The sequence below is a fragment of the Hordeum vulgare genome, chromosome 3H, assembly GCF_904849725.1.
Source record: "Hordeum vulgare subsp. vulgare chromosome 3H, MorexV3_pseudomolecules_assembly, whole genome shotgun sequence".
Lineage (NCBI taxonomy): Eukaryota > Viridiplantae > Streptophyta > Magnoliopsida > Poales > Poaceae > Hordeum > Hordeum vulgare.
Window position 1 is genome coordinate 18,522,658 of NC_058520.1, and position 10,522 is coordinate 18,533,179.

Here is a 10,522-nt window from a genome sequence, read left to right on the forward strand (position 1 = left end):
AAATTTAATTAATAAAACATACACTTTATGTATAGAAAAATAATATCATTCAAAATCTCTTTTGAACACAAATTCAATGATATGAACATTATTGTGTGTAATTTTATTTTTATATTTAAATATATGATTAAAATTTGATGAAACATATAAGCGAGACTTATAAGCCTGGGGGGAGGGAACATGAAAGCATTTGATTTTTTTAGAAAGCTAGGGCAATGCCCGTGGCTTGCAATGGGATATCAATATTCCAGTACATTAGCTCATGATTTACCTGCACATATTAACACGGTTGTGTACATAGTATATTTTATCAAATCCTGTCCGTGATCGTGTTAATAAATGTTTGTCAAATCCGGACCGTGATTATTAAAATAAAGGTTTGGTAAGTACTCCTTTTTTTTAGGGGAGATAGACATGAGTCAAGGCCGGACGTCCTATTTGACGCTACTTGCGGCAAATTGTCGCCGCAGTGGGTTGGCACAGTACGCAAGGCTTTGTTTTTACCATTTTGGGTACCTTCTTGAAGTTCCGAGCCGGTTTATTTTGGTGTTGGGAACCTTCTGGAAGGTTCCTAAACCGTTTTCTCTCTTAATTTTTTTTCTGTTTCTGTTCCTTATTCCTTATTTTGTTGCAATTTTTTTTATTTTTCAAGTGTATTTTTATTTTTTGAGCAAATGTTTGGAAACTTGTATAATGGTCACTTCACATTTTTTCAAATTTGTTCATTTTTTCATAAATTTTTCCTGTTTCCAAAATTTGTTCAATTTCAAAACAAAATAGAATTTCAAATTTTGTTCGCCTATTTTAAAATAATTTCAAATTTCCAAAAAACGTATGAATTTTGAAATTATGTTCACAAATTTTCAAAAATGTTCAGTGCTTTTAAAAAATGCCCCTGTTTTCAAAATTATGGAACAAATTGAAAAAACAGAAACATTTTCGAAAACTGGAACATTTTTTGCAAATAATGATCAACTTTTTTGAAACAGGAATATGTTTTGAAATTCCAGAACAAAAAATTTAAACGCAAACGTATTTCAAACTTCCGAAAAAACTTTGAAGTATGAATATTTTCTTGTGAAAAAATGTTCTTCAGATGTGAAGAATTTTTATAAAATGAGATTTAAAAAAAACAAATTTGCACGAGAGACACAGTTTTGCGTCCGTGAGAGGCACGGTTTTGCCTTGCGAGAGGCACGACCCATGCCTCTCGGAAATGAAAAAAAACTATGTTTTCTGTTTTTTTTTTCTATTGCGTGAGGCACGTTTTTTTCGTCTGGTTTTTTCCTTCGGGTTTTTCATGTAAAATCAACATGGGATCTAGTTTTGAAGATCTCGACGCGAGAAAGCCAACGATGAAAACGGTTCTATATTTGAACGCATGGTTTATAGGAGATAAAACATTTTAAAAATACGGATCTACGAAAAAAAAGGGAAAACCCCAGGTTGCGACAAATAGCACGCATACAGTGCATCACTTGTCACAACCTATGAAGATGAAAGTAATCGCTGGAAGGTGTATTTGCTAATTAGTGATTTCGGCTGTTAAGTTATGCCAACAGTGGCAAATGGGCCAGGCTACGTGGTCGCGTGCCTGCGTGATTGGTCAACTCTTTGACGCACGGAGCGTCAAATAAGGTTTTCCGTCGAGGCGCCGCGTGCCATAGGCTACCCGGTTGTGAAACGCAGGCGCCGGCCCAAACGGCGCGAGCCCAACGGGCTGGGCAGGAAGGAGCGCCGACCCCAACCGCTTTCTTCGTCTCCCTACCCCTCGAAAAAGAAAAATAAAAAAAAAACGGTTTGTGTCCCCGCCGTCGCGTCTCCCCCCTCACCACACCTTCCCCTCACTCTTCCCGCCCCCCGAGGCCTCCCTCCGCCGCCCCGCCGACACACGGGCCCCGCAATGGCCGCCCGCGCCCGCTTCGTCCACAACCGCCGCGCGGCCGACGAGGACGGCTCCGACGAGGAGGAGGCTCTGTCCTCCTCTGACGACGGCGGCGGCGACGAGGAAGAGGAGGAGATGGAGGCCGAGGGGTCCGAGGAGGAGGAGGAGCCAGCGGCCAGGGCGTCCTCCTCCTCCTCCGTAGCGGCAGCGGCCGCGGGGAGGGGCGGCAGGAAGGGCCCGATTACCATCAGCCTCAAGAAAGTCTGCAAGGTAGGTAGCCGCCGGCCGCCGCCGCCGCCGCCGCCGGTGTTTCCCCTGTTTCCTCGTAGCACTCTGCTCTCGATTTCGCTGCGCGCTTTGCGTGACTTTCCATAAAGAATGTGTATTTCCGAGATTTCGGGCTCAAGTTTCGGGCTAGCTTCCCCGGTGAGCGCCTGCGGCTGTTTTGGGGGCTCGGAGCAGGAGCGGTTGCTTCCCCCTTGCGTTTGCTGCCTGTGGAAATGGCGTGCTTCACTCCGCATTTATCATTATGACTAACTTAGGATCTACCCGCTTCAGCATCGTCTCGAGCTTCTTCTTGTTTGTGGAAAGATTTCTGTCCTTGATGATTGTGTCTGAACTTTCGAGTGTCATTTTACCGTGGTAATTCTGATGATGTGTGCTTTGTTGTTTCTGGTTGCAGGTGTGCAAGAAGACGGGGCATGAGGCGGGGTTCAAGGGGGCGGTGTACATCGATTGCCCCATGAAGCCTTGCTTCCTATGCAAGATGCCAGGTCCTCATAGTTCTGAAAAAGTTCCGCATTTCTGTTGACATAAGATGGATAGAAATAGATTCGGTATTGATGAACCACCGCATGTATCTGCAGAAATGAGTCTCAGATGGATGTTTACTTTCGAGTGTTTCATAATAGCTTATTAGCTTATGTATTTGCCATTTGCTTCAATCCGAAGGCTTGACATGGATGGATGGAGACACTGGTACCATGATGCTTTCATCGTTTGCACTTAATTTGCAGGTCACACGACCTTGACTTGCCCACACAGGGTAGCGATGGAGCATGGTGTTATCCCAGCCCCAAGAAGGAACACAAACACTTCACTGGATTACGTCTTCCAGAGTCAAGTCAAAGGCAAGATCTCCATGGTGCGTGAGTTGATGGCCACCGTCATTTTTCCGCATCGTCATCAGTTGCAACACTCCATATAACTGTTTTTGCTAGCCCTACCGATTATGTTTAAAATAAATTCCTCTCCCTATTTTTAGGTTAAGCCTCGGTTTCTGGTGCCTAACCAATTGGAGTGTGGTAACATAAAATTTCACCAAAGACGCGTGACCTGCTTGGAATTTCATCCAACTAAGAACAATGTGCTTTTATCAGGAGACAAGGTATTACAGTCCTACCTACCATCGGGCTTTGTTGGTCATTTAATTCCTTATAAGTATGGTCGCATTGCAGGTATTTATAGGCGACTAATAATCCCTTTGTTTTCCTGTCCACACAGAAAGGCTTACTAGGCATTTGGGATTATGTTAAGCTGCATGAGAAGATTACTTATGATTCTGTGCACTCCTGCATTCTGAACAGTATGAAGTAAGAGCTTTAGCTTGATGGCTATTATTCGTTCCCTTATCCAAGGATGGAATATGGCAACTTGATATGATCTTATTCAGGTTTGACACTGCAAATGATGGAGTGCTATACACAGCTTCTTCTGATGGGACTATCAGCAGCACAGACTTGGACACTGGAATTGGCTCGCCCTTGTTAAATCTCAACCCAGATGGTTGGAGTGTAAGTTATCCCCATTGCTATCTGATCAAGCTTATACAGATTGCTACGCTGAAATGGGTTTTGTGCACATTTCATTTCAATCTTATCTCAATGCATCTTGTGCTGTGTTAGGCAAACATTTGTTTGCATTGTTCTGATTTTTTTTTTTTGCATCCACTTTGGGCTTGATTTAATCAACCTTGTTTGTTCCTTTTAACAGGGTCCAAGCACTTGGCGCATGATATACGGAATGGACTTAAACACCGAGAAAGGTCTTCTTTTGGTGGCAGATAGTTTTGGGTTCCTTTACTTGTGAGTAAATGAGCACTCCTAGGAGCTGTTTGATACCTTCTCTGAGATTAATAGCTTATATGCAGTATATGCAGCTCCTTTTGAAACTGTTGACTTGGATGCTAATATGGTTTATTCATGCATTTGCTGGGCAACTCAATTCCAAATGGAGTTATCAGTGATGAGTTCCTATTTCTATTTGACTTCCAAGATATAGCTGTATACTGTCATATGTGATTCAGGGATATCATTGTGCATTGTCATATGTGACATATAGCATACACGCCTTTGTCATATCAGAGTATCTTGCATGTGAGCTATATATCTGTTTTACACCCTTAATTCTTGCAGATTGGATAGACGGTCGAAGGAAAGAATCGGGCAACCAATTCTTATACATAAAAAGGGTAGCAAGGTAACTGGCCTGCATTGCAATCCTGCACAACCTGAAGTTCTTCTGAGCAGCGGGAATGATCACTTTGTGAGTGTGCTCTGCTCTGCATACGTACAATCCCTTCCTTTACCCGCTATCTAATAGTTCACACCACTCTGTGATTACAGGCCCGCATTTGGGATACAAGGAAACTTGATCCCAAGTCTGCTCTTGCCAGCCTTGCTCATGGACGGGTTGTTAATTCAGGATATTTTTCTCCACGAAGTGGGAATAAGATCATGACAACGTGCCAAGACAACCGAATTCGTGTCTGGGATTATATTTTTGGTAATCTGGAATCCCCAAGTAGAGAAATCGTGCACAGCCATGATTTCAACCGTCACTTGACTCCCTTCAAAGCGGAGTGGGATCCAAAGGTTTGGTTGTGGCTATGCATTGTTTCCTTTTTGTTCCTTCAAGGTTTTTTTGTTGCCAAGTTGGAACAACTAACATGCCAACTTTGATACGAAATGTTAATGTTCTGCAGGATTACTCGGAAACAGTTGCAGTCATTGGTCGTTACATAAGTGAGAACTACAATGGGGTTGCTCTACATCCCATTGATTTCATAGACACCAGCACTGGGAAGCTTCTGGCCGAGGTGATGGACCCTGACATAACCACCATCAGCCCAGTGAACAAGCTACATCCTCAAGATGATATCCTAGCCACAGGGAGCTCAAGGTAGGCCATTCGATCCGTATTACCCAGCATATCTACCGATGCTAGATTCTTTCCGTTCTTATGTGGTTCTGTCCATGCAGGTCCATTTTCATTTGGAAACCAAAGAATGAGGTCGATCCCACGGAAGAGAGGACCAGCCAGAAGGTCAAGGAGTATGTATACGGGTCAGGTTCACACAAGAAACCAAATGGCAAGCACGACAATAGTAGTGATGATGACTCAGATGGTGGTGGTGGAAAGGGCAAGAAGGCAAAGAAGACCCGCTTCACTCACACCGCGAAGGGAAAGGGCAAATCCAAAGCTTGATGAGAGATGTAGTATTAACCACCGCTGCTGGAGCTCATTTTGGGTACCATATCGCGTCCTAGTCGTAGTTTAACATGCTGAAGCATGATCATCTTAAGAAACAAACATTTTAGAGTTCGTTTTGTGTTGCTTTTGAACCCTGATGTGCTGAAGCCTTGTGGTACCATGGCAGTATGCCACAGCCATCTTGAGCAACAAACATTTAGAATTAGGCATGTGTTGCTTTTGAATCCTGATGCGATTTAGGGGTTAAATCTGTGTATATATATATATAGGCTTGAACGCAGTTTCGAACACAAGTTGCTGATCATCTGCCCTATGTGTTTCAGTGTTTGTTGTCTGCTTCTTGTCCATGAAATGAAACAATTAATATGCACAAACGGTGTGTCTAAGCAAAGTAACCAACTATACCAACATGAACAATAGTGTACCATCATGTGAATGGCTGAGATTATTTCAGTGGGTCAGAAATCCACCAACATGCTACTCGTAAACTGACTGCTGAATAGTGCTAGAGATTAACCACGATTTTTTGTTTTGTTTTTGACAGTACAAAACATTGAGCCACATGCCAAACAATGTTTCTTCCATTGCAGATTGTTACTAGCTCACTAAACATCTACTACTATCAGAGGCTTTGAGCTTCAGTTTGTCGTTTGGTTGGAACTGATTTGGTTAGCACCAGTCAAACCCCAAAAAATGATCCATCTGTTATCTCACACCTCCTGGTCAAGGTGTTCCAACACCAAGACAGGTTCTTTTGGCACCTTCAAGAAGACTTGGTTTTGATCCCAACCAGCTTCCTCCATTTGTCTGATGAAGTCGGCAAATCCACCCTCCAATGCAGCGAGGCTCTCTTCGAGCCAAGCGAAAACGTCGTCCTGCTTCAGCTGATTTCGGTGAAGCCAATGCGCTTGCCATAGGCTTCTTAGGACCGACATGCTCGTTGCCGCCTCCTAAAAACAAGCATGCCTTTGTTCATATGGTACGTAATAATTTTCATACGCCAATATTTAGCAGTAGATCACCTTGAATGTAACCAGGTATGTTGGATCTTCTGACCCAAGCCGCTCAACGCAGAGGATGTACTTCTCATTCTTGTATAGCTTCAGCAGCATATTCACCTGTTTCGAGAGTTAAGAACACACGTGAGCAAGTGGTACTAAAAGCCAAATGAAATTGGTTGCATAACTACCAAGGAACCTCAACTAGAGTTCTTTTTTGTACTGATGAAGTCATGAAGAACCAACTTCCCAGCTTTGCATTTGGACAACTCATACCATGAAAGAAAAGGACTGCTAAACACACAAACCATGTCAGTGGATTCCTTTCCACCGAGCATCCTCTCCATGGGCACACCAAAAGAAATTCGGGGTTGCAAGAATCTCTCCCATGTTAAAATATTCTCTTCCTCATTGCAAGCAACATAACCTGCAACGGAAGGACAAAACAAGCATTGATATTATTATTTTTCCAAAAGCAACCAAGAAAAGAAAAATGTAAAATCAAGAAACGAAGAGCATGTCACCAGGAACTGTATGATGTGCAACATGTGACCTCACAAGAATCCGAGCTCGTTTTAGGTTAACCTACCAATATGGACATGAAGAGGGTATAAAGGTGATGAATGAAAAACAAGTAGTACATTAGTAGTATTACACAGTTATGTACATGGGCTGAAAATACATGGTCTAACATGCAAACATGGAGCTTTATTAAATTGACCAAACATAATTTAACTCCAGCACCTTACTGTGCGAAACTTGAGAACTACTAGGGACTGGTAGCGAAACCAAAGATGTAGAAGACGAACACCTAGCCATGTCAGAGTAAGCGTTAAATATGAAGACTGTATACCTGGCGTGTCCTGGAATGAAATACCAAAGAATCGTCAAACAGTGAGGAAAGTTAATGTTGTTATACTGGAAGGAGGTTCGTTATTACAAATAAAGAGAGCTTAATGTGGATAGTATTACCAGAATAAGTACACCGATAGAAAGGCCTACCAGCTGAGCTCCTACTTCCCATACTTCCTCCTGAAAAAAAACATAGGAGTTGCTTGGTGAAAAAGTTGCAAAATTATTCAGCAAGATCTTTTATGTACTGAACCAAAAAACATGAATGGTGCATAATAAAGAAGTTTTAAGTCCACTCGATCATGAAACTGCAAAGGAACTCTTGGATACTCATAATATTATTTTCGTTTTTCCTACACAAGTACCGTTTTTCTGCGGTTTCACTGAACAATAGGACACCGGACTGACTATTAGAGAGAGTACTGAAATAGCTAGTACCTTTGCAGCAATCTCCCCTAGATTTCCCGATTTTGCGAAGTGATTTTGGATAACACGATTGGAAGGATCTCTAAATCCTCTTCCTACAGCCTGCTTAAGAAGTCCGGAGTCAATCATTTTCTATAGAGGGAGCTCTCTACAAAGTTTGAGTTAGGCTTTAGTCACATGTGAAACTAAATGTAAGGATTAATATGTGTTGCTTTAAATATACCTTTGCAAGATTCCCCAATGATGCAAGTGGGAGGAAGTAACCAGGATAGAGAGGAGTTGTGAGATCAAAGATGCTGCCATATTTCACACGTAAATAGATAATATCATAAGCGGGTTTTGATTCTTCACTTGATTTTATATATTTGCTGTTATGATTTAACAGAGTTAGTGCATGAACCTTCCAGCACTCCCAATGAAATCAGCATACATCCGCCACTTCTTTGGGTCATCATCAAAAAGTGTTCCAAATCGTCCACCTAATACAAGTCATTCGTAGATATTCCAGGACAAATAATTCTGAATAAATAGTCAGGCATAATCATACCAATCAGAAGACGTCCAAAAGCTCCTATGCCATCTTTTGATACCCATCTACAGAAGATGATTTACATCAGCACAAACAAAGTAGGTAATTTAACCATGAGCATAAAATGAGCTGATCCACTTGCATTCATGTTTCATGTTGACTGTTAGGATGTTGGTATGTGCCCTCTGGTATGTTTAATTGTTGATTACAGTATTTGACAAAGACTTGAGTTGTGTATACAAATATAATAATGGTGATCAAATCAGAATGAAACAAAGCTAAGATAAAACCTATATGAAGATTATTTGTCTTCCAAAGAACATATATTAATATTAAAGTTCCGAGTTTCTAATAGCCCATAAACATAGCAGAGTTGATAATGACCTGATAGCAGCGGCAGCAGCAGCTGCCGAAGTTCCTGTAAAGGACCCAACACCTACAGCCTGTGCCAATCTATGATCAGTTAATCATCAGTCTTGACATAATAATTGAAGAGTATGGCTTGGAAGTCTTTTTAGACTACAATCGTTTGAGAGCACGTGTCAGAATCTTGAAGTTATTTAGGAGCTATCAAATAATGCAATCCATATGATCATATTTCACATCACATAAGATGCTACTGTAAACGATATACTTACTGCAGTCATCAGCTCATCGTTTCAGTCACTACAACATTATTTACTTCTGCAAACATCTTGGTTAGTAGATTATGGGATACCTTGAGAAGACTTGATGTAACCAACGTGTGACAGATCCATCCTGTCACGTTTGTTGGGAATTGCAATAGCATGTACTGCATGTAATCATCCGAAACAGATTCTGAAACAAAAAGGAGGGACAACAGAGAGTTATAGGTTTGATAAGTGGTATATGTAGTTTCAGACATAGCGTCAGTCTACAACTCTGCAATAGTAATGACCTCTTATGCAGGACAACGAGAGTCTGAGGAAAATACATATACTGAATCAAGCTGTACATTTGACAGCACTTGATAAGAATGGCGAGATCATTTTTTTTTTTTTTTGAACTACAGCACATGCAAAACAAATTTGATTGTAAACCTGAACCTCCACAGTTCAATCACTGGAAAACCCGCTGCATTATGATTAAGAAAACATCTCAATCACAGCATTTCCTAGATTGTAAACCTGAACCTCCACAGTTCATACTCCATGACAAAGAGCAAGAGCAATGCATAACCAAACCACAGATGGATACCAGCATTCACCTGGAAAACCTGCTGGAAGCACAAAATCACTAAGAGCCCGGGGAATCTGAGAATTCGCAGTTTCATCTTCGACGGTGTTCATCGAAGAATCATCACGCTTCTCCCAATGAACCTGCAGCTTAGAGTCGCCGTCCAACATATACCTGCTCGTAACGTCAATCAGATGACGAGAAACTCGTCGCAAATACAGACTTGAACACTTTGCAAATTCAGTCAGGCATATCAGCAAACCAATGGACGGCGAGCTATTGGATTCCAGAGCAGAAGAGACCCACCTCTTGGCGGCGCCGTCTCGGTACCTCTCCACGAGCAAAGGCCTGGCCTTTCTGCAGGAGCCAGACACGTTTCCGTCGAGATGAGAAATTGCGGCGGGAAATCAAGAAAGGGAGCGGTGAAATCCAGGGCCGAACCCGGAGTCGCCGGCGCCGCTGCTGGACGCCAGGTGCGAGCGTGGCCGGGGCCGTCGCCATGGGAGAGATCCCGACTGGAAGCGGCCGCCGACGGAGAGCATGCTCCGGCGCCGGGGACTGAGCTGACCGGTCGGTAGGTGGAATCTATGGAAGGATAGGCAGCGCAGCTTACAGTCCACTGGTTTGTTTCCAGTAGTAGTACTTTTTTTAACACATAGTACTACTCCCTTCAATACCTGGCCAAACGGGCCGTGCCTGCCGGGCCGGCCCAACTGCCCGCAGGCCAGGAATGACACGGGCCGGGCTTGGCATTGGCTAATCGTGCTCGGACCAGGCATGAGGCATGCCATGGGCCGTGCCCGGGCAGCCACCCCGAGCCCGCGTGCCGGCACGATTAGGGACGTGATGGGGGGGGGAGGGGGGGAGCGGGCCAGCGGGGGGACCGGGGGAGCGAGCGACGCGCGGGATCTGAGCGGGCGGGCGGGAAAAGGGCGATTGGGCGGGGGGAGCGGCCAACTGGCGGGTGGGCGGGAATTTGTGCGGGCGAGGGGCGGGAAAAGGGGGATTTGGGCGGGGGAGCGAGATCTCGACGGGAGAGGGGCGGGACCGGCGGGATCTGGGCGGGATTTTTTTCCAATTAAATCGGCCAGTGCGTGCCGTGGGCCTACCGTGCCGCGGACCGGCCCGATTAGGCCACGTGTC

General features: G+C 43.7%; 2 protein-coding genes across 2 annotated transcripts; one reads left to right on the forward strand and one right to left on the reverse strand.

The window, feature by feature from the left end:
• Positions 1-1,816: 1,816 nt before the first annotated feature.
• Positions 1,817-5,690, forward strand: LOC123442607 (DNA damage-binding protein 2). The gene is made up of 11 exons (XM_045118697.1): positions 1,817-2,155; positions 2,568-2,658; positions 2,902-3,029; positions 3,150-3,272; positions 3,389-3,477; positions 3,558-3,678; positions 3,878-3,969; positions 4,300-4,429; positions 4,510-4,758; positions 4,869-5,065; positions 5,146-5,690. The coding sequence occupies exons 1-11, from the start codon at positions 1,904-1,906 to the stop codon at positions 5,369-5,371; spliced, it is 1,698 nt and encodes a 565-aa protein (XP_044974632.1). The 5' UTR covers positions 1,817-1,903; the 3' UTR covers positions 5,372-5,690.
• Positions 5,691-5,760: 70 nt separating this feature from the next.
• On the reverse strand, positions 5,761-9,977 carry LOC123442608 (protein root UVB sensitive 5). The gene is made up of 15 exons (XM_045118698.1): positions 9,821-9,977; positions 9,686-9,736; positions 9,411-9,553; positions 8,901-9,001; positions 8,567-8,625; positions 8,201-8,247; positions 8,054-8,132; positions 7,877-7,949; positions 7,666-7,755; positions 7,348-7,407; positions 7,125-7,238; positions 6,900-6,960; positions 6,684-6,802; positions 6,400-6,495; positions 5,761-6,327 (listed from the first exon to the last, which is right to left on the reverse strand). Exons 1-15 carry the CDS (start codon positions 9,919-9,921, stop codon positions 6,088-6,090), a joined length of 1,434 nt encoding a protein of 477 aa, XP_044974633.1. The 5' UTR covers positions 9,922-9,977; the 3' UTR covers positions 5,761-6,087.
• Between the last annotated feature and the right edge of the window lie 545 nt (positions 9,978-10,522).